The sequence below is a fragment of the Martes martes genome (assembly GCF_963455335.1).
Source record: "Martes martes genome assembly, chromosome: 8".
Classification (NCBI taxonomy): Eukaryota; Metazoa; Chordata; class Mammalia; order Carnivora; family Mustelidae; genus Martes; species Martes martes.
Genome location: NC_137895.1, coordinates 89,088,620 through 89,111,875, shown reverse-complemented (window position 1 = coordinate 89,111,875; position 23,256 = coordinate 89,088,620). Strand labels below are relative to the sequence as shown.

Here is a 23,256-nt window from a genome sequence, read left to right as displayed (position 1 = left end):
GGAAAAATATGCAACTAGAAAAAAATATGTTCTAGCTGTATGCATTAACCTGGAGAAGCAGTAGAGTGGCATGTTAAATGAAAAATGTTGCAGGGCATGTGGGTGACTCAGTCAATTATGTGTCTGCCTTCATATCAGGTCATGATCCCTGGGTCCTGGGATCAAACCCCACATTGGACTCCTAGGTCAGCGGGGAGCCTGTTTCTCCCTTTCCCTGGCCTGCCACTCCCCCTGTTTGTGCTCATGTATGTGTGCTCTCTCTCTCTGTCAAAATAAAAAAATGAAATCTTTTTCAAAAATGTAAGTTGCAGAGGAATTTATGTAATATGATTGCATTTTATTTGTTTGTTTGTTTGTTTATTTATTTAAGAGGGAGAGAAGGACATGAATGGTAGAGGGAAAGGGAGAAAGAGAATCCCAAGCAGGCTCCACACCCAGCATGGAGCTGGCCCCGGGGCTTGATCTCACAACCCTGAGATCATGACCTGAGCCGAAACCAGGAGTTGGGCACTTAACCAACAGAGCCATCCAGGTGCCCCTGCATTTTTTTAGTTAAAGCAATGTAAGACTCTAATTATGAATAACTATTTATAAATGTTTCTATTCTTTTCTATTCTACTCTATTCTATTCTATTCTATTTATTCAACAAATATTTATTGAATTCCAGCTGTGGACCAGCCTCTCACTCTAAGAACTGGGTATATAGGGGCGCCTGGGTGGCTCAGTGAGTTAAAGCCTCTGCCTTTGGCTCAGGTCATGGTCTCAGGGTCCTGGGATGGAGCCCCGCCTCGGGCTCTCTGCTTGGCAGGGAGCCTGCTTCCTCCCTCTCTCTCTGCCTGCCTCTCTGCCCACTTGTGATCTCTCTCTGTCAAATAAATAAATAAAATCTTAAAAAAAAAAAAAGAACTGGGTATATAGCAGTGAACAAAATAGATAAGTATCCCGACCCTTGTGGAACTTACATTGTAGTTGGGGAGCAGGAGCAGACAATAACTAAAGAAACAAGTAAACTGAAGAAAAGAAAAAGAAAAAGAAACAAGTAAACTGTATAGGAGTTCAGGCAGTGATAAGTGTTAGGGAAAAATTTAAAACTGAAGAGGAGGCTGGAGGGCAAGTCTGATATGTTGCACAATTTGAGGTGGTACTATTCACCTTGGGAAAAAGTGAGGGACAGGGTGGAAATTCAGTGGGATGATCAAGAAAGACCTTACAGGGGTGCCTGGATGGTTCAGTGGGTTAAAGCCTCTGCTTTCGGCTCAGGTCATGATCCTAGGGTCCTGGGATCGAGGCCCGCATTGGGCTCTCTGCTCAGCAGGAAGCCTGCTTCCTTCTCTCTCTCTGCCTGCCTCTCTGCCTACTTGTGATCTGTATCTGTCAAATAAATAAATAAAATCTTTAAAAAAAAAAAAAGAAAGAAAGAAATAAAGACCTTACAAAGAAGGGGATATTTGATAAAAGACCTGAGAGGAGTAAGGGAATGAATGATTTGGATATATGGGAGAAGAGAATTACAGGCAAAGAGAACATAGAGGAGGTGATACCTAGCTGACTCAGTTGTAGAGCATGTGACTCTTTTTTTTTTTTTTTAAGATTTTATTTATTTATTTGACAGACAGAGATCACAAGTAGGCAGAGAGGCAGGCAGAAAGAGGAGGAAGCAGGCTCCTTGCTGAGCAGAGAGCCCAATGCAGGGTTCTATTCCAGGACCCTGAAACCATGACCTGAGCAGAAGGCAAAGGCTTTAACCCACTGAGCCACCCAGGCACCCCAAGAGCATGTGACTCTTGATCTTGGAGTTGTGGGTTTGAGCCCCATGTCGGGTATAGAGACTACTTAAAAATAAAATCTTTTTTTAAAAGATTTTATTTATTTATTTGACAGAGAGAGAGAGAGGTCACAAGGAGGCAGAGATGCAGGCAGAGAGAGAGAGGAGGAAGCAGGCTCCCCGCCGAGCAGAGAGCCTGATGCAGGGCTCGATCCCAGGACACTGGGATCATGACCTGAGCCGAAGGCAGAGGCTTAACCCACTGAGCCACCCAGGTGCCCCAAAAGAGTGGATTATTAAATAGTTTTCCTTTATATATGTCAGTATTTTTTGACTTTGTTAGAAGCATGTGTTTATAATTAAAAACTAAAAGAGGGACGCCTGGGTGGCCCAGTGGATTAGGCCTCTGCCTTCAGCTCAGGTCATGATCTCAGGGTCCTGGGATCGAGCCCCGCATCGGGTGCTCTGCTCATCAGGGAGCCTGCTTCCCCTTCTCTCTCTGCCTGCCTCTCTGCCTACTTGTGATCTCTCTCTCCGTCAAATAAATAAAATATTAAAAAAAAAAACTAGTAAAGAAAAAGTGAATATCAAAATGGGGACAAAGTTGTAAGGATTAAATGAGATAATAAAAATATACATAAGCTGTTAAATGCTCTACCATTATTATTCATTACCTTATAAATAGTTGGAACCCATTGAACATTTCTGAGCAAAGGCATGAGATTATGGAAGCAATTTTTTAGATCTTTTTTTAAAAGATTTTATTTATTTATTTGTCAGAAAGAGAGAGAGCATAAGCAGGGGGAGCAGCAGGCAGAGAGAGAAGCAGGCTCCCTGCTGAGCAAAGAACCTGATGCGGGGCTCCATCCCAGAACCCTGGAATCATAACTCGAGCCAAAGGCAGATGCTTAACTGACTGAGTCACCCAGTCTTCCCTGGAAGCAATTTTTTTTAAAAAAGATTTTATTTATTTATTTGACAGACAGAGATCACAAGTAGGCAGAGAGGCAGGCAGAGAGAGAGGAGGAAGCAGGCTCCCTGCTGAGCAGAGCGCCCGATGCGGGGCTTGATCCCAGGACCCTGGGATCATGACCTGAGCCGAAGGCAGAGGCTTTAACCCACTGAGCCACCCAGGCGCCCCTGGAAGCAATTTTTTTAACTGGAGCAAAAATCATATAACAAAAGATTCGTCATTTTATTTTTTTTAAGATTTTATTTATTTGAGAGAGAGAGAGAGAGTGCACAAGCAGGGGGATAGAGGGGGAGAGGCAGAGGGAGAGGGAGAGAGCTGAGCAGGGAGCCCTATGACCTGGGGCTGCATCCCAGAACTGGGAAACCATGACTTGAGCTGAAGGCAGACATTTCACCAACTGAGCCACTCAGGCACCCCCAAAATTAGCTATTTTAAAACATATAAGTTAGTGGTATTAAGTACATTCACAATGTTGTACAACCACCACCTCTATCTAGGTCCAAAACATTTTCATTATCCCCCCAGAAATACCTGACACCCATAAAGCAGTTGTTCCCAATTTTCCCTTCACTCTGACCCCTGGCAACCACCAACTTGCTTTCTATCTCTATGGATATTTCAGATAAATGGAGTCATACCGTATGTGACATTTTGTATCTGGTTTCCTTCACTTAGCACAACGTTTTCAAGATGCATACATTTCTCACCAAGGATAAGTATTTCATTTCTTTTCATGGCCATATGATGTTCCATTGCTTAATGTACCTTGTTTTGTTTATCCATTCAGTGGATGGACATTTGGGTTGTTTCCACCTTCTGGTTATTGTAGGTAGAATAGTACTGCTATGCACATTCATGTTACAAACATTTGAGTGCCTGTTTTCAGTTCTTTTGTTTAAATTCCTAGGAGTGGAATTGCTAGGCCATATGTTAATTCTATGTGTGACTTTTTGAGAAACGACCAAGCTCTTTTCCACACCAGCTGTACCATTTTACTTTCCAGGGTACAGGGTTCTAATTTTTCCACGTTATAACTAAGACTTGTTGTTTATCTTTTTTTTTTTAAGATGTTATTTTTTTATTTGAGAGACAGAGCATAAGAGGGGCGATGGTCAGAGGGAAAAGCAGACTCCCCACTGAGCGGGGAGCCCGATGTGGGACTAGATCCCAGGACTCCAGGATTATGACCTGAGTCGAAGGCTGAACCACCCAGGCACCCTCCTTTTTTTTTTTTTTAAATGACTATCCTAGTTGATGTGAAGTGGTGTTTTGATTTGCATTTCCTTAATGACTAATGATCTGAGCATCTTTTATGTACTTGTTGGACATTTGTAAATCTTTTTTTTTTTTTGAAAAATGTCTATTCAAGTCATTTACCCATTTTTTTAAATTGGGTTACTTGTCTTTTTGTTGTTGAGCTCTAAGATTTCCTTATATACTCTGGATACTAGACTGTTATCAGACATATGAGTTACAAGTATTTTCTCCTATTTTGTAGGTTGTATGAAAGAAATTTTAAGACAATTAGTTGGACAACAATGTGTGTAAGAAGGATTCCAGGAGCGATGAAGTGCAGAAAGATCAACTAGGAAGCCACTGCAGTTCTTTGGGTTGTAGTGAACACAGATTAGTAACAATGGGAAAATACCTCCAAAAGATTGTGTACCACAAGTGAAATTAGGAAAGGTCAGAGTGTAATGGTTAAGATTAGCCATCTGTAGAAGAAGCAAATGACCTGCTATAGCTTCAGGAAAGCATAATTCTATCAATATACCTAAAGCTCTAGCAGCCTAATCACTTAAAGTAGAATGGCTGGAGCCCTAACACAATCAAACTCTAACCTAATCAATTATAATAAAATGGCTGAAGTGAACATAAACAGAATCAATTATATTAACTTGGCTGGAGCTGAGACTCAATCAATTGAATTGTACCTTGTCTTCACAAAAGGGGGAGATAATCTGCATAGAATTCCCCCTTCCCCAACAACAACAACAACAACAACAACAACAAAGTCAGTATTTCCCCAGTGACATTTAGGAAAGAAGATTCCTAGTTTGGCCTACACAAGTATCTTATATATTTATATAGAAGATGCATGTAGTTCTATTAGTTATTAAAATTATCCAACTAATTCGCTTGTTCACTAAACAGCCTTCTAATTATAATATTTGACTTCCAAAATTGTCAAGTATTTTGATTGGTCAGTAGGTTTGTCTAGGCCACTATAAAAGTATACGTGGAACATTAAATCAACCATATGTCTTTTATTTCATGCTCTTTTGAGTTTGGTCAGCATAAATGAGTTCTCCTAAGATGAATTAATTGGACAAAATCAACTTCTCAGCATTCAAACTGAGGCAAACTCAACAATGTTTCTATTTCTTGTTGCTCTAACGTCAACTCAGGCTTGGAAGGAGTCTTCTTTCATGAACTCAGAGAGGTAGTGAGAGTTTTTGTTGTTTTGTTTTTCCATTCTAGAGTGGAACGAAGACTTAGAAAGTGCTTACGTCACCTAGGGCTGCTCATAGTTCACCTAAGTTAGGTACTAAAGTTAGGTACTAAATGCTCCCAACTCCCAGGGCATGCTCTGCCTCTTGCTAAAGCAATCACTGATAGTTTCTACAGAATGGGAAACAGCACAAACAGAGGGAATTACAGACAGAAGAGTGTCTGCAGCCACAGCTGATGACCTGGAGATATGGGCACATCCCCTTCACAAGATGACTAGTAAGGACACTGAGATTCTTGGATGCCCAGTAGGGGCACTTTCTGACAGTGAAGCAGGTCGTGGGGAGACAAGAGAAGAAGGTAGAATCTTTCTGACCTAACAGCAGTCTGGCTTTGTCTCTGAAGTATAGGAAATGTCTCCCCAACATACGACTATGATGACACTTAAGACCACAAAGAGGAAGCTTCCTGGGGTTATCTAGCTGCTGTTTTCGTCTAAGAGAATGGGGTGGGAATTCCACTGGATGAAGTCTTAGGACAGCCACGTTGCAATTCAGCCCTACCTCTGAATTATTTCATTTCTCTTTCTCAGACCTGGAACCACAGAGTCAGCTGTACAGAGAGCAACCTTGTTGTGTGTGGTGCAGAACTGGATGTTAGCTAGGCACGCAGAGGAATCAAATTTTCTTTTTTTCACAGAACTGAGAAGGGATGGCCTTACTAGCAGGGATACTTCTTTCATCTTAATAAGGGAGAAGGCCGAGCATGTGGAAATACACACAAGTAAGACAGTGGATTCAGTACTGGAAAAATAAGACAATCCACTTAGCTGTGTCTATTTTATCAATGAAATGTGAGTCGAGGTCATCTGCTGACAGAGAAGTGGGGGGGGGGGTGTTGGAGATTTTCAAAGCGAGAAGGTGTGAAACAATTCTTGAGCAGAGTAGAAATGAGAATTTACCAGGGAAGTGTAGTATTAGGTAATGTTGAATTTTGGGGTCATAAATTTAAGTGATACTAGTCAGCAAGAATCTGTGATTTCCTCTACCAATATTTAGCTGCCTAGGTATAGATGCAGAGAAGCTAAATTGTTGGATTTAACCAGAATTGATTTTTTTTTTTAATTCCCTTAAGTAATCTCTACACCCAACATGGGGCTTGAACTCACAACCCCAGGATCAAGAGTCACATGATCTACAGACTGAGCCAGCCAGGAGCCCCAGAATTGACTGTTTTCCCCTCAGGAAAGTTCAGTGGAGGGAGAAATGGGGCAAGGAAGTTAACAGGTTTATAGTTCTAGATATAAGGGGAGGGGGTGGGTTATTTAAAGACTAAAATAAAGGGGAGCCTGGGTGCCTCAGGCAGTTAAGTGTCTGCCTTTGTCGGCTCAGGTCATGATCCCAGGGTCCTGGGATCGAGCCCTGCATCTGGCTTCCTGCTTCACAGGAAGCCTGCTTCTCCCTCTCCCACTCCCCCTGCTTATGCTCCCTCTCTCGCAGTGTCTTTCTCTATCAAATAAATAAATAAATAATCTTAAAAAAGAAGAAGAAGAAAATAAAAAGATAGTATTAATGGTTTAAAGATCACTGAGAGAAAAGAGGTAATTGGGTGGGAGGACAGGTGTTAGGGTGTGAGAAGAAAAGGCAGAAAATAATGAACAGAAGTTAAGGTACTTGGACGTTTCAGAGAATTTTATCTGGACTAAATTGTTCCAACTTTTTTTTCTTTTCCAACCATTGGTCTTTCCTTATTTCTTCTTTGCACCTCTTCTCCCATCAGGGAGTAAGAAACAATGAAGTCTGCTTTTCATTTCTTGTCTGGGTAACTGAGCTGCTGGCTCTCTCCCAAGCCTCAATATGGATCTCGCTCTCTTTTTCTGTTTCTTCATTCTGGAGAAGGAAAGCTGATAGTTGAGGGAAGATGAGGTCAGGAGCACTACACCTTCCTCCCTGTGGGTGTCTCATTCTCTGCCAAGTGATCTCTTTGGGGGAAAATATGGCCAGAGGGGCAGCAAGCAGGTTATGAGTGTGGTTTTAGCTGCAACCAGAGAGAACACAGACAAGAACTGCCGACCGGGCAAGTATGAGGCCCTGGTGCGGAGATAGGCTTTTTGGAAGAAACTTTAAATGCAGAAGACTTTGGGAAGGGGCCCAGAGGCACGTGGAAAATTCCACAACCTTTATTTGGGGTCTCCATGTGCTATACAGAGGTGAGCCCAGGGTCACCACAGTGAGGAGAACCCCCTTTTCAGTTTTGGCCAAGTTGGTCACTCCTAGAGACTAGAAGAACCTCAGTAAAGCCCTGTAAGTTTTCCCAGGGTAGGACGTCCCAACTTGCCCCAGGGTACTTGGAGGAAGCGGTCTACCTGAGAACTTTGATAGGAAACTAGACTCCCTGGGGAGTGGGCCCTGAGCCTCCTCACTAAGACCTACTCTGTGGTCCAGGAAACTTCCTCTCCACCCAAACCTTTTTTAACAACATTGGGGTTCTCATACACTATAACTGGTCAAATCTTATAGGGCTTCCCTCCACAACTATGCATTTACATATATCGTTTCTTCTGCTCAGAATGTTGTCTCCCATTTTTCTCCTAGGAAATTCAGATTTTTTTCATCTTTCAAGACTAGTTAAAAGGTTACATCCTCTCTGAGGCCTTCCCAGGGACAGTTGCTTCTTTTTTTTGTTTTCCCCAAAAACTAATTTTTTAATCTTTTTAAAAAAATTTTTTACAGATTTTAAAAATTTATTATTTATTTACTTGTCAGAGAGGGAGGGAGGGAGGGAGAGAGAGAGAGAGCGAGAGCGAGCACAAGCAGGGGGAGCAGCAGGCTCCCTGCTGAACAAGGAGCCCGAGGTGGGACTTGATCTCAGGACCCTGGGATCATGGCTTGAGCCAAAGACAGATGCTTGGCTGACTGAGCCACCCAGGCCACCACTCCCCCAAAACTGATTTATCTATTCTCACATCACTGGCCATATCCACTTACCTGTTTATACCTGTGTCTGCCCCATCAGACTTGTGAGTGCCTAAAGGCAAAGATCACAATTTAATCATCTTGGTATCCTTCAAATTTAGCAATTTGGCAAATACTCTATAAATATTTGTTGATTGAGTGACAGTATTTATTTTTTTTTTAAGATTTTATTTATTTATTTGACAGACAGAGATCACAAGTAGGCAGAGAGGCAGGCAGAGAGAGCGGAGGAAGCAGGCTCCCCGCTGAGCAGAGAGCCCGATGCGGGACTCGATCCCAGGACCCTGGGATCATGACCTGAGCCAAAAGCAGAGGCTTTAACCCACTGAGCCACCCAGGTTCCCTGAGTGACAGTATTTAAACTCAGAACTAGACACCTTGAGGTATACACAAAAAAGACAAAATATAAAATGCAATCCTTCTTAATAAGTTTACCTATTCATTAACAACAATTTAATGCAATAATTTAATATATTTAATAATAATATTAGATGTGCCATATATGTACCATTTAACAGTGCTTACTATAACCCAGGCACTGAGTCACTGAATTAAACACACATACCTGGTTTTAAACTCATTTACTTCTCACAATAACGTATAAATATTGCTATTATCCCCCAAATTACTGGGTGGGTAAAATTAGGCTTGGAGAGATTAAAGAACTTGCTTGTGATCTCAGTGATCAGTGTGTCAGGGTACAGGCATTTCTGACTCCAAAATTCATGCTCTTAAAAAAACTTTTTTAGGGGCGCCTGGGTGGCTCAGTGGGTTAAAGCCTCTGCCTTCAGCTCAGGTGGTGATCCCAGGGTCCTGGGATCGAGCCCCACATCGGACTCGCTGCTCAGCAGGGAGCCTGCTTCCCTTCCTCTCTTTGCCTGCCTCTCTGTCTACTTGTAATCTCTGTCAAATAAATAAATAAAATCTTTGGAAAAAAAAAAAACTTTTTTAAAGATTTTTTTTTCTAGGGGCTCCTGGGTGGCTCAGTGGGTTAAAGCCTCTGCCTTCAGCTCAGGTCATGATCCCAGGGTCCTGGGATCAAGCCCCGCATCGCATCGGGCTTTCTGCTCAGCGGGGGGCCTGCTTCTCCCTCTCTCTCTGCCTGCCTCTCTGCCTACTTGTGATCTCTGTCTGCCAAATAAATAAATAAAATCTTTAAAAAATATATTTTTTTTCTAAGTTTTTATATGTTTACATAATCTCTACACCCAGTATGGGGCTTGAACTCACAACCCAAGATCAAAAGTCTCCTGCTTTACCAACTGAGCTAGCCAGGCACCCATCAAATTTGTGCTCTTAGCCTTTGTGTTACAGGGCCTGAGTCAAGTTTTGTACAATACAGTTTATACCACCATTATTACAAGGCAATATAATAAAACACGATATCATATGGTTCGATTTGCAAATAACACATTTAAATCAGGTTATTAATTATTTGATATGTATAAGGAACTGGCAGTCATGGACTTTCCACGTAAGTACTGTACGTACATCATCTCATCTGATCCCCCACAGTCACTTGTGTCGGGAGCTCTATTCTGCCCAGTTAGGAGAAACTGAGGCTGGAGGAGATTAAATAATTTGCCTAAACGCACAGTGGCATGTTGAGCTGACTCTCAAACCCAGATCTCTCTTCTACTCCATAGTGCCTCAGGTTGGTAGGAAGGGCCAAGCAAAGCATTCTGGTGGAGGGGAGCGGCTTGATCAAAGACGGAAGGCTGGGTGGCTCAGTGGGCTAATCCTCTGCCTTCGGATCGGGTCATGATCTCAGGGTCCTGAGATCAAGCCTCACATCTGGCTCTCTGCTCAACGGGGAGCCTGCTTCCCCCACCTCCCTGCCTGCCTCTCTGCCTACTTGTGATCTCTCTCTCTCTGTCAAATAAATAAATAAAATATTTTAAAAATTAAAAAAAAAAAAAGAAGGCTGGAATGAGCAGGATAGCTGTGAGAAGGAGTAAACAGTCAAGCATCTGGTTGATTCAGCAGGTGGAGCCTGTGGCTCTTGGTCTTGGGGTGGTGAGTTTAAGCCCCATGTTGGACACAGAGCTTACTTAATTAAAAATAAAAAAAGTTAAAGGGTTGCCTGGGTGGCTCAGTAGGTTAAGCATCTGCCTTCAGCTGAGGTCATGATCCCAGGGTCGTGGAAACAAGTCCCGCTTTGGGCTCCTTGCTCAGCAGGGAGCCTGCTTCTCCCTCTGCCTGCCGCTCCCCCTGGTTGTGCTCTCTCTCACTGTCTCTCTGACAAATAAATAAATAAAATCTTGTAAAAAAAGTAAAAAAAAAAGAATAGTCAGGCATCAAGTCTCATCCTCCAAGGAGCAGAGGGTGGGGCTTCCTAGGCAGCTCTGGCCCTGCAGAGGATTGCAACAGGGTGAGGTGGGGGTAGGGGTTTGGGGTTCCTGGAAGGTGACTGAAGCCCAGAAGGCTGGCCCTGTGCCCACTGTGTGGCTAAAGCGGGCCCCGCCCAATAGTGCTGGTGGGAGAACCATGGCCTGAGGGCTCATTCCTGGAAGTCTGGTTGCTACCCGCCCCCACAAACTGCTGCATCCTAGGCCTGGATGTCTCCCCGAGTCAGGCTGCCCACTGGCTGGCTGAAGTCCTGGTCCAAGTGTCTCTCACATATGAGTGTGGCTTCCAGATAGTCTTGTTCCCCAAACCCCTGAGGCGCTCTGGCCTCCAGGCTTTGAAGCTTCCATCTCCTAATAATAATAGACTCACTTTCCTGTAGACTTCTTGTCATCTTCTCAACACCACTAAATAGGTATCATCATCATCATCATCTTTTTCAGGTGAGGAGAGAAAGCTCAGAAAGGTTGGGCTGCCCAAGCCCACATAGCCAAGAAATGTTAAGACTCAAACCTGGGTCTCAAGATGCAGGATCTGGTCATCCCTCATTCTGCTATACACCATGCCCATGTCTCTTTTGAGATTTAGAATGAAGCCCCAGGGGTTATTTCTTCTGGGCTACTCTGGACTCATCTGTTAGCCTTCATCCATTTTGGGTTCTGGGCTAGGCTCTGCTAGCAGGGCACAACTCTTAGATGTCAGAATCTGGAATCTTCAGTCTTAGCTACTCCCTGGACCCTAAGCCCTAAGCAATTTTGGTCTGAGAGTGGGACTCAGTCTCCCCTCAACTCCTGAGAAAATCCTGTAGGAATTCTTATCGCTGGAAAGCAACCTCCTCAAAGACTTTTTTTAATACTATCTTTCCCCAAACTAGAAGACAAGGAAAAACCCCAGCAGATGACTTAGGAGATCTTGCTCCAATACCTGGGCCTTGGCTTACTTTAGTAAGAGGGGCCTCAACTATTCCCAGGTCCCAGAGCCCCTCCTCTACCTCCCCAGCCATCCGGGGTAACCGCCGGGCTCTGGTGCCTAGGATAACGCCCAGCCCGCCCCTTGCCTCCTGTGGCTGCCTCCCCTTTCCGTCTGTTGAGAGAGGAAGCCAGGGGGTGGCGGATGCAACCCTGCAGGGCACTGATAAAGGGCCAGGCCTGCCCCCGCCCCTTGGGGCCACTGCGGTCAGACCAGCAGGCAGGCAGGCAACGCAGCCAGCAGCCATCTCCCTCTGGGACCCACGGCCCTCCCCTGGTTCCACCTCTGCCCACCCCGCCCTACTCGGGAAGCTGGTTGCATAACCCAGTGGGGTGTTTGGCAACATTGCCTGTGGCTTGACCTAATGCTGGTGGTGGTGTGCACATGCTTTGGGGCGGGGTGGGGGGGGGTGGATTGATCGGGGGTGACAAGTCAGCCTTTTGAGGATAGGTGAGCAGCCTGGATGGAGAATGGTGTAACAGTCAAGATATGTTGCCGTGTTTTACTCCACATTCTGTTTGCTACCTTTGCTGAAAGCAGGAGAATCTTGGGATTGGAAAATGTTAGGTATTCTGCCTTGCCAAGCCACAGGCACTATCTAACCCATCCAGGCTCCTAATTCCCTGCTAATCATAAATCAGACAAAGGAGACTGAAGAGAGAAGGCTGTTGACTCTGGATGTCAGGAATCCGAGAAGAGGAGGCTGAAGGAACCATTCCCACCCCTGAGGGCTGTCAAGGGTGTTCTGGAGGCAGGAAGCAGGGTGGGAATGGCAGTCATGGTCTTTTCCTATAGGAGGGGAGTGGGAGAGAGATGGGAAAGACAATTCTGGCTGGCCAAGCTGCCTCAGTGAAGGCTGTCTGTTCACTTAGTTCACCCTACTTGCTCATGTCTGTCCCCCCGAAATAAGCAGTAACTGCTTCAGACACTTCTATAAATGCCTACTGCTTACAAGATGAAATATAACCTCTCTAGCTTGACTTTCAAGACTCTTTACAATCTAGCCCCAAACTTCCCAGGCTTATCTTCTACTACTTCCTACCCCCACACCCCACCCTAGTAGACCCAAAGTATTACCCTATGTTTTATGGCTCTGTGCCTTTATATCTTTGCTTGGAATACCCTTCTCCCTCTCTCTCCCCGGTGAACCCCTAGTCATTCTCCACAGCCCAGCTCAATTTTCATCTCCTCTGTGAAGACTTTCCTGAATTTCATCAAGCAGAAATTCAACTTCATAGCCCTTAATTTTTTTTTTATTTTTTTACTTGACAGATCACAAGTAAGCAGAGAGGCAGGCAGAGAGAGAGGGGGGAAGCAGGCTCCCCGCTGAGCAGAGAGCCCGATGCGGGGCTCGATCCCAGGACCCTGGGATCATGACCTGAGCCAAAGGCAGAGGCTTTAACCCACTGAGCCACCCAGGCGCCCCAGCCCTTAATTTTTTTAAGAGATTTTATTTATTTATTTGACAGAGAGAGACACAGCGAGAGACGGAACACAAGCAGGGGAAGTGGGAGTGGGAGAAGCAGGCTTCCCGCTGAGGAGGGAGCCCAATGTGGGGCTCGATCCCAGGACCCCAGGATCATGACCTGAGCCAAAGGCAGATGCTTTAATGACTGAGCTACCCAGGTGCTCTCATAGCACTTTAATAGACCTTTATTAGTGTAATTCCCCAACTAGACTGTGAGTGAGGGCATAAACTATGTCTTATCCATCTTTGTGTTCCTGGAGTATAAAACATAGTAGACACTCAATGAATCTTCATTGAATGGATTAATGAATGATGAGGCTTGTGTTATCCACATTTGTATCCGCAATGCCACAACAGTGCCCTGAGCTGGTAGTTTTCATTCAGTAAATGTTTGTCCACCAGCTGTAACCTGATATCATTATTTAATCAGCCACAAGTGTGACTATCATCACCCCTCATCCCCTCTGAGGGGCCCAAATAAGTATGCCACTGAGAGAGCTATATCTGAATGCCCAGATTCCAGGTATGTGACCTAGATTCAAGCCCAGGTCATCAAGAGATTCTGAACCCACAAGTAACGTGCCATGAAGCCATGGGTCCACTCCTGTCCCACAAGGATCATACATATAGAATCATGATCTCCTGGGATAGAGCCAGAATCCAAAGTGTTTAATCATGGGTGTAGTGTGGGGGTTGATCAACACCCACCTCCCCTCCCCTCCACACCCCCAGCCTCCCAAGCCCCGCACAGACACAAGCTGCAAGAAAGCCATATCAAACTGCCTCTTGAGTTGCTTGGTTGTGTTGCTGGTTGTGGAAGGTCCCAAGGGAGAACTGCGGTGCTGATGCAGGTGTGTAAGGGCGGGGAACACTTGGAGGAGGATTCCCAGCAGCTATTCTTTATGAACTGGGACAGAATATTTTCAATATCTTAACAGTGAACATGATCTTATCAGAGAATGTTGGCTGGGTGCCAGCTCTGCCTTGGGGTGACACCCATCTGCCTCCCTGTCTTTAATTATTTCCAATAGAACTTGAACTATTATACGAAGAAAAAAAAAGAGAAAAAGTTTTAAGCTGCAGCTGTAAGGACTGAAGCTAGACATGGGAAGGACTTTCCTTACAGCTGAGAGCCACAAACGGGAAACTAGAAGGAAACAAGACTCCTGTGGTCTCTGGAGAGAGATCTGTTTGGCCTGGGTCTTGGATTGTGCATTGGAGACCAAGGGATGATGGAGCAACTTCTGGGGGGTACTTCCTGCCCTGAGAAAGAGCTGCTGTGGGTGCTGGGGGATGAACCCGATATCCTAAGACATGTGCTGGCCTGTCCAGAGGATGAGGTTGCCCTGTGTTTGGGGTGCCCTGCCTGGAAGGAAGGGGGACAAAGGGCATCCAGGGTCCCCTTTAAAAGAGGTGAATACTGTCCCTGCTGGGCGCCCTGTGCACACCTAACTCCCCTCACACACTGACAACAAACCTGGCCAAGAAAGAGGCCTTTGTCCTAGGACATCTGAGGCTGCTGGGGGAGGGGAGAAGGCTACAGGTGAAAGGACACATCAAAGCAGCCACTGCCCCTCCTCCCCAAAATAGCTCCCCTCCCTCACTCCCAGACCCCAGGCTTTCCTTAAATAAAAGCAATGCCCTAAAAGCCCACTTGCCTTAACACCTGGGACACTAGACATTGGGTCCCTATCTTCGGCGGCTATGACTCAGTTTCCCTGTCCCTAAGAGAGTTAAGGGGGCAGAAGGAAGGTGGTTAGACTTGTATGAAGTTTAGAGGTCACCTTGGAGTGGGCCACCAGGTTGGATTTCATCCTATGCATGGGAGAAACGCAGGCCTGGCCGGACTCCTGGGCTCGGAAGGAGGGCTGAGAGGCGCTGGAAGCCATGTGTGCCCCCGCTGGCCGGGAGCAAGGTGGGGGCGGGGTGTGGGCAGAAACCACACCGGGCTCAAGTTTCCTCTCTTGGCCAGAAGGGGCAGGAGGAGAGGAGGGCCACGGGGAGAGGGGAGGGTTGGAGGAAGGACGGAGAGCTCAGGCCGAGGTCTTCAGAGAGGAGGCTGGTGCGCCACCCGGCGCTCCCCGTGCTCAGGCCGAGCCTCCACACTCGGCGCTCAGAAATGGCCTGGGGGCGGGGCGCGGCCCTCCCCCGTTTCCAGAGGTAGCAGGGATCCTCACCCGGGAGGTGTCAGCGCAGGCCCAGCCTCCCCAGAGACAGCACCGGGAGCCACATCTCTCTCCTCGCCCAGCTCGGACCCTGCCACAGGTGCCTGAGGGGCGGGGTGGGAGGTCGATTCCAGTGGGATCCCATGGGCGAGCTGGGGAGTTGGAAGGGGCAGAGGGAGAAAATCACCAACTTTCTGCACACCCTCAGGAGACCTCGGGCCTTCCCTGGCTGCCCCTGGCTTGGGAATTTGACATCTTTGGGAATTCCTCTGGGAGAGGACCTAGATGGCTTATTGAACACTATTGAGATTCTTGTGGTGAGAGGCTGTAGGTGGGGACCAGACAGTCATCCTCTGAGGCCCCTTTGAGGGGTGGGGGTGACCCTGAGTAACCCTTCAGCAGGGGGGTGCCCCCCCGGTGGGGGAGCCAACAAAATCTTAGGCCTATGGTACCCCCCTTTCCTCTACTCAGTTCCATCATGCTGCCCTGCCTGGCTAGCTGGGAGGATTTGGGGGAAGGTGAGGAACTGGAGCCCCTGGATGCCTGGATGCCTGGATGGTTGAGGAGCACGGCAGAAGGATGGGATGGTGGGTGCAGAGCTGTTAAGGTCTTGCCTCCTTTGCTCCTTCTGGGCCTGGGCAGTTGAGCTCACTAGAACTGACAGGGAGAAGGCATCCTACCCCGGTACAGCTCCTTTGGACTGGAAATCTTAGCAGCTGGGAAAGTAGGAGGCTGGGTAGCAGTGGAAGAGAAGAGGGGAGGTAACAGATCTGCTGGGGCTGGGATTCTCTAGTCATTGGCCCCCAAATGACTGGCGTTTGGTTTCTAGGGACCGAATGAGGATAACAGAAACTTGTCCCTTTCTGCCTTGTTCCCATCCACCTGTTTGAGTCGTGTATGTCCTCAGGAAACTAAATCTCACTCTGATCAACTCTCCCTCTCTCTTCCGGTTTCCTCCGTTCTGTTTCTCTATTTCACCTCTATGTGTCTCTCCCTCTTTGGGGATGGTTCCTAATATTTCTAAAAAGCTTGCTCACCTGCCATTCCACACCCCAGGTTTCCCTGATCCCTCCCCATCTTTTCACTGCTCCTGTTGACACCAGGAGAGGTGGGTTGACCTAATAAACTTCAGAACAGGATCCCAGAGGCAAGCACCTTCTCTCATTCTCTCCATCAAGGCACCCCCACAAATGGTCCTCATCTTGAATTCTTGAATATAAAGCTCTGTGTCATTCTGTGAGTACTCAGAGACTGTGATAAGAGCTTTCTGGGGAGCACCATCAGAGTAAGGATCAGAGTAAAGAGGATGGATTATAGTCCCTGGAGATGGCGCCAGTCCTACCTGGTACATGTTGGTAGGGAGGAAGAGGGCTGTGTGACTTCAAAGTGCAGGTTAAACTGGAAGGTGGGAACTGTTTATTGTAAAGCAAAAGGGACACAGGGAGGCCCACTCTAGTCTCCCAAGAGCTGGTGTTTCTGCATCCTCTGTCACTTTTTGTTGGAGTCAATTCTGACTACGCCGTCCTCCCTGCTCTATACCACTAGCTCCCAGTCCAAGACACCCAGGCCCCCAGGCCCATCCTTAGAAAGGTAGGCTCCTAAGGTCCAGAGGGGCCTATGCCTGGTGTATAGACCACCAACAACCACTGACTATCTAGGGGAAACCATACTATTTCCTTTTGGCCCAGTGCAAACTTGCCACTGCCCTAGAGAGGTGGTTGGAACTAGCTGATCTAGAGATTCTCATCAACTCCCTCTTCTCTGACCTCCTGCCTCCCACAGGGACCCTTCTGGATTCTCATTTCCCTGTCCCAAAGGTGCATGAGGAGGGGCTGATATCTAGTCTTAGAGACCAGGACAGCCTAGAACCCAGCCCAGCCTGGGTATGAAACCTGGGTCTGGAGATCATTTGCCAGGCTCTTTTCTGGCTTTGTGTTCTTTCCTGTAAATACATATGGTTGGACTAGTTTAGCATTTTTCAAGGTGGGATGGGCCTCTGGCATCAGAAACACTAGGGCGCTTGTTAAAATGCTGCTTGCTGGGTACCTGCACGTATGACTTCAATTCAGTGGGCCTTGGAGGGGCAGGGGTACTCACAGGAGCCTGTGTTTTTAGAAGTACAACAGGTGAATTAGGTGCATAATCAGGTTTGTGACTGCCTGAGCTAGATGCCGTGTACTGCCTTCTGCAGCATGGAGCTTCTCTGGTCCTGTCTCCATTTGATGGAAGAGACTGAATGGGGAAGTGATTTGACCAAAGTCATGCTTTTGGAAGGCCAGAGAACCTGGTCTCCTGCCTCCTAGGGCAGGATCTTTGCACTGCACCTAAGAGTCAGATCCAGGAAGATACAAGGAGGGACAAAGTTGGGGTGGGGTGGGGGGTACGGTGTGAAGGACTATGAGGCAAGAGTCATTGTCCCTGCCCCCTAACCCCCTTCTCCATTCACTTTGCCTTTGGGCAATTTCCTCCAGAACCTGGGTGGGGGAGGGTGGGGTTCCGGTGTTGAAATGGCATCCTGGACAGACATAAACACCCCACCCACTTTGCCCACGGGCTAAGCTCCTGGGCCTACACCAGCTCCCAGCTCTGGGGATATCACAAAGGGGCAGGGGGCAAGGGCTAGGGAGATCCTCCTTCCAAAAGATAATTTGCTAGTCCTTACTAATTTGGGGTTAAGTCAAAGAGTGGATTTCGTATTGGATAGCTGTGATAGGCCATCCTTGTGGTGATCTAAGGTCATGCAATTTGAGGTCATCCATTCCTAGCCTCTGTCCTTTTCTAAGTGTCTCCCTCTCCCAGCCTGCCTGCCTTTACTTATATGGTAGGGGTGGGGTGCTGTGTCTGGCCAGAAGATATTGGGAGGTCCCTGTGAAATCTACTTGTCATCTCTTGTCGAAGGCTGGGGGAGCAGGTGCAGGGAGACAGGTGTCAGGGAATAGGGAGGTGGGATGAGGAGAGGGGCGGATAGAGGGGAGAAGATGAAGACAGGGGTGAGGGTTTGCTGAGAACTGTAAGCTGCCCAAGCAGAAAGGAACCTCTGAGTTCGACTTCTCCAACTCCCTAGTTTTATAAATGAGGAAACAGAGGCTCAGAGCAGTGTGACAACTTTGCCCAGACTCACATGGCTGCTCTGTGGCTGACTGGCAGCTAGAGCCCAGATCAAACATGGGTGGGGGTGCTGAAGGGGACTATGTTTTTAAGGCTCCAAAGAGATACTCCCCTAGAAGAAAAGAGATACCATAGAAAGAATTGACTGAGGTGAACTGCCAGGAGAGGCTTGGAGTCTGGAGATGCAGGAGTGGGATGGGAAGGTGTCTGAGAGGCTGCTGCCTGCTAGCAGAGTTGGCTAGTAGACATTCCAGACCTATGCCAGCTCTTTATCAATTTCTGAATGGACCCTATAGGATCTTTGTGAAAATCAGTCTCAAACTAATTCTTTGTGTGTGTGTTTTTTTTTTTAAGATTTTACTTTATTTATTTGACAGACAGAGACCACAAGTAGGCGGAGAGGCAGGCAGAGAGAAAGAGGGGGAAGCAGGCTCCCTGCCGAGCAGAGAGCCCGATGTGGGGCTCGATCCCAGGACCCTGAGATCATGACCTGAGCCGAAGGCAGAGGCTCTAACCCACTGAGCCACCCAGGCGCCCCTCAAACTAATTCTTGTAAAACATCAGCATAGTTCTCGACCGTGCTTAATAAGCCTTTGCTATGGTTGTTGTATGCCCTTAGGAACCTTGGAAGCCTGGTGGTGTGGGTTGGGGTATGGCCAGGATGACCCTGCAGGGCCATAGGACAGAGGTCCACTGTCTCCAGAGACCATTCCTCCTCTGCTGCCTCCAGCTGATAAACCTCTTATCAGGCTCAAGCAGGGGAGCCCAGAGTCAGGATAGGAGGAGAAGGCAGAACTGCTATCAGCCACCAGGCCTGGGCCGTATCTCAGAGAAGGGGAGGGGCTGTCTGCTTTGCTCTTCCCACAACACGCTCCTTGGGGATCCCCAAGTACTCACTCTCAACCTTGGAGGATGAGACAGAGGAGGAAAACTGAGGACTGAGGGGGAAAGCAGGAGTGATCCCCGGAATTGCCCCAGAAAATGGGGGAAAAACAACCCCAGAAGATGTGACTTCTGCCCTGCCCACTGATACAGTTTTGGGGAGCAAGAAGAAGGGGAAAGGGAAGGCACCTTGTCTGAAAAAGTAGGTAAAGACCTACTGTGCTCCCAAAGGACCTGACTACAGCCACAGCAGGTGAGGTGGAGATCACACGGCAGGGAAAACCTTTGTAGCATAAGGAGTTGGTTGATGAGGACAACAGAGCTGGGGGCATGAAGCCTCTCCTTCTCTCAGCTGAGGCTGCTGGGAGATCTCCATGGAGGCAGGACAAAGTTGCTGGCCCCTAGCGGGAGATGCTTTAACCTAGATCTTTTTTTAAACCTGTTTCTCCTTTGACACAGGTTGCTGGGGCCTTTTGGGCTTTGGGGACCCGGGACCAGGCCCTGGCCCAGTAGGATGCCCCCGTGTCCTCCCCAGCAGAGCAGGAACAGGGTGACACAGTTACCTGCTCTGGAGCTGGGTGAGATGGAGTTGACTTGGCAAGAGATCATGTCCATCACTGAGCTGCAGGTGAGCAGGGCCAGGGCACCTGGGAGAAGGAAGAGCAGAAAAATACGGAGTCTGGCTGGGACCTGAGGTGGCCGGTGGCCGGGGGGTGGGGGTGGGGGGGGGCGGGGTTGGAGCAAGCAGGGAGTGTTCCAGGCAGTGGAAAAGGATGGGCTGTAGTAGGAGGGAGATCTGGATGGAAGACCAGAATATGAAGGGGAAAAGGGTGTGGAAGAGCAGGGGAAAGGAGTGGTGGGGAAGGAAGGATCTGACTGGGAGTATAAGCTCTCTGGGCAGCCACACTGCTCACATCTCTCTATCCCACCTCCTGCCCCGCCTTTCTTTTCTCACCTTCTTCCCTTCTGAACTCCTCTCCTCCAATCCTGCCCATCGTCTTCCCTCATTTCCTCCCCCTGTCTTCAGATGCTGGGCCCCTTTCCCTCAGGTAGCAGAGCAGTAATTCAGGGGCCTGGAGAAGGGGGGGGGGTCAGACTATGACGGGGTCCTCGCCTCCTGCTAGTTGGACAAAGGGGTGTCTGTTGGTCTAACAATGATGCCTTTGTCCCATCTGGGCTGGAGCATGGTGTCTCCTCCATGTGGGTTGGGGGCCCTGTTTTCCAACATGTTCTCTCCTCCTCTCTGCACCTGGGCAGGGAGAGAGGGACTGAAGAGGAGAGGGTAGAGCTTGTGCTGGCTCCCCAAGGTGCCTCAGCCCCCAGACCTGGCTCTGCCCACTGACCCCACCCCTCTTTTCTCCCCTGTCACAATGCCTAGGTCCTCAGGATCTGCCCTGAGCCCTCCTCCTGCTCAGCAGCTCCCTCTGCTGGGAACCCAGGGGATGGCCAGGGTCTGAATTTGACCCTTTGACCCTAGATAACCACAGCAGGAAAGGGTTGGGGGCGGGGAGGTCATCATAGATAACAACTTCTTGTCTTCCTGAAGGAACTAAAGGAAGAAGTGCCATTTCAACCCAATAAGAACTTCTCCTGAAGAGGAGGAGATTCTATATTGTTGCAGCCTTAGATAGTCCTTTCCCAAGTCTGACCTCAGTGACTTCCATTCCTGTTTAAGCTGCTTTCTGATTGAAATAGCTTCACCACAACCTTACAAGAAGCTTTGAATGATTTTTAGCACTTTTCTGATCCCCTGTTATCTCACTGTGTCTTTCAGAAGGACCCAGCTTGGTCCCGAGAAAGAGCTGGTTTCTGTCCCTCAGGCTGTCTCCAAAACCTCTTTGTCTTTTCTTGCAGGGCCTAAACGCTCCAAATGAGCCATCATTTGAGGCCCCAGCCCCAGCCCCATATCCTGGGCCCCCGCCACCCCCAACTTACTGCCCCTGCTCAATTCACCCAGATGCTGGCTTCGCCCTACCTCCACCACCTTATGAGCTTCCAGCACCCACATCTCAGGTCCCAGAGCCTTCATACTCCTATGGCAACATGGCCATCCCAGTCTCCAAGCCACTGACCCTCTCGGGCCTGCTCAGTGAGCCCCTCCCAGACCCCTTGGCTCTCCTGGACATTGGGCTGCCAGCGGGGCCCCCCAAGCCCCAAGAAGACCCAGAATCCGACTCAGGATTATCCCTCAACTATAGTGATGCTGAATCTCTTGAGCTGGAGGGGACGGAGGCTGGTCGGCGGCGCAGCGAATACGTAGAGATGTACCCAGTGGAGTACCCCTATTCACTTATGCCCAACTCTTTGGCCCACCCTAACTATGCCTTGCCACCTGCGGAGACCCCCTTAGCCCTAGAACCCTCTTCAGGCCCGGTGCGGGCCAAGTCCACTGCACGGGGGGAGGCGGGGAGTCGGGATGAGCGTCGGGCCCTGGCCATGAAGATTCCCTTCCCGACGGACAAGATTGTCAACTTGCCGGTAGATGACTTTAATGAGCTGTTGGCACGGTACCCACTGACGGAGAGCCAGCTGGCCTTAGTCCGGGACATCCGACGGCGGGGAAAAAACAAGGTGGCCGCCCAGAACTGTCGCAAGAGAAAGTTGGAGACCATTGTGCAGTTGGAGCGGGAACTGGAGCGGCTGGGCAGTGAGCGGGAACGGCTTCTCCGGGCCAGAGGGGAGGCTGACAGGACCCTGGAGGTCATGCGCCAACAGCTGACGGAGCTGTACTGTGACATTTTCCAGCACCTGCGGGATGAAGCGGGCAACAGCTACTCCCCTGAAGAGTATGCTCTCCAACAGGCTGCTGATGGGGCCATCTTCCTGGTGCCCCGGGGGACCAAGATGGAGGCCACAGACTAAGCTGGCCCAGAGGGCTGGGACTGGTGATGGAGATTTCCTTTATTCCCTTCTGATAAACGTACTCCCCAGAAGAACCTGGGTTCTCTAGACCAGAAGGGGACAATGGGAAACCTGGCATTTGGAGGATCCAAGGTGTATTCAGTAAGGCTTGCCTTGAGACAAGTGTATGAGGGGAGGTTGGAATCTCTTTTCCATGATTCAGCTTCCTAGGTCTCCAACCTCCACCTCTTGTTTGAGCTTTGGTATATAAAACGCTCTACACAAATAGCCTTCCACTGTGTCTTCCTTCTCCAGAGAGGGTGATGAAGCTCAGTACTCAGAGTTCAGTGCTTGTTAGTGGCGGGGAGGGAATCCTGCCAAGCTCGTTTCTTTCCCCTACAACTTTGTATGAGAGATACACAAGAAATCTGGGCTTGAGCAGTGTGATCTACCACCTTTATTTCCTTTTTCAGAGCCAGAGATCATGGGTGATCTGAGGAATCCCACCCTCCCTGGTGGCCCACTATTTACAGAGCAGGGATTGCGGCCAGCATTGGCTACCCCTCTGTGCAAAGTCCCTGAGGTTTAGACCTCTCCTTTCTCAGTCTTTGGAACACAGAAAAGTCTAGAATGCCCGAAGGCCTTTTTTCTGTTCTCTCCCTCCTGCCTACTACTATAGGACGTCCTCATCCTGATGTGCCAGAGTTGTCTCAGAAGACGGAGATGCTTTTTTTTTTTTTTTTTTTTGAAGATTTTATTTATTTGACAGAGATCACAAGTAGGCAGAGAGGCAGGCAGAGAGAAAGGAGGAAGCAGGATCCCCGCTGAACAGAGAGCCCGACGCGGGGCTCGATCCAGAACCCTGGGATCATGACCCGAGCCGAAGGCAGAGGCTTTAACCCACTGAGCCACCCAGGCGCCCCGACGGAGATGCTCTTGATTGGAGAGAATTTGACTGAACATCAGTTTCGAGGGACTTCATACCCTAGTCTGGGCAAAACCTGCTCTCCTGTGGAGTAGGTTATTCCTTTTGGTGAACTCTTCTCCTTGGTTACATTAGACACACTATCCAATCTTTGTTTCAAGGCATCCCTTTTCTAGAATCCTCAAAGATCTAGGGTCTCTCACTTTCTTGAAGCAGAACGCATTCAGTTCTAGAATCCTTTATCACATCTAAATCCCAACTAACTTCTCAGACACTACACCTTCATCTGCCTGGATGGAGTTGGGTGGTTCCTGATCTTTCCAGTCACTGAATTAACACAAATTACCTCTTTGGGGTATTTTACTTCTATTTACACTTCTACTCAAC

General features: G+C 48.2%; 1 protein-coding gene across 1 annotated transcript; it reads left to right on the top strand.

The window, feature by feature from the left end:
• Positions 1-14,918: 14,918 nt before the first annotated feature.
• NFE2 (nuclear factor, erythroid 2) lies at positions 14,919-22,227 on the top strand. Its single transcript, XM_080812392.1, has 3 exons — positions 14,919-15,213; positions 19,563-19,731; positions 20,958-22,227. Exons 2-3 carry the CDS (start codon positions 19,618-19,620, stop codon positions 21,963-21,965), a joined length of 1,122 nt encoding a protein of 373 aa, XP_080668518.1. The 5' UTR covers positions 14,919-15,213; positions 19,563-19,617; the 3' UTR covers positions 21,966-22,227.
• The last annotated feature ends 1,029 nt before the right edge of the window (positions 22,228-23,256 follow it).

Bases quoted from the DNA above. Each gene is read 5' to 3' on its own strand.
- NFE2 (XM_080812392.1), top strand. From the start codon at position 19,618: ATGCCCCCGTGTCCTCCCCAGCAGAGCAGGAACAGGGTGACACAGTTA. The intron at 19,732-20,957 runs GTGAGCAGGGCC...CTTTTCTTGCAG, and splicing joins TGTCCATCACTGAGCTGCAG to GGCCTAAACGCTCCAAATGA.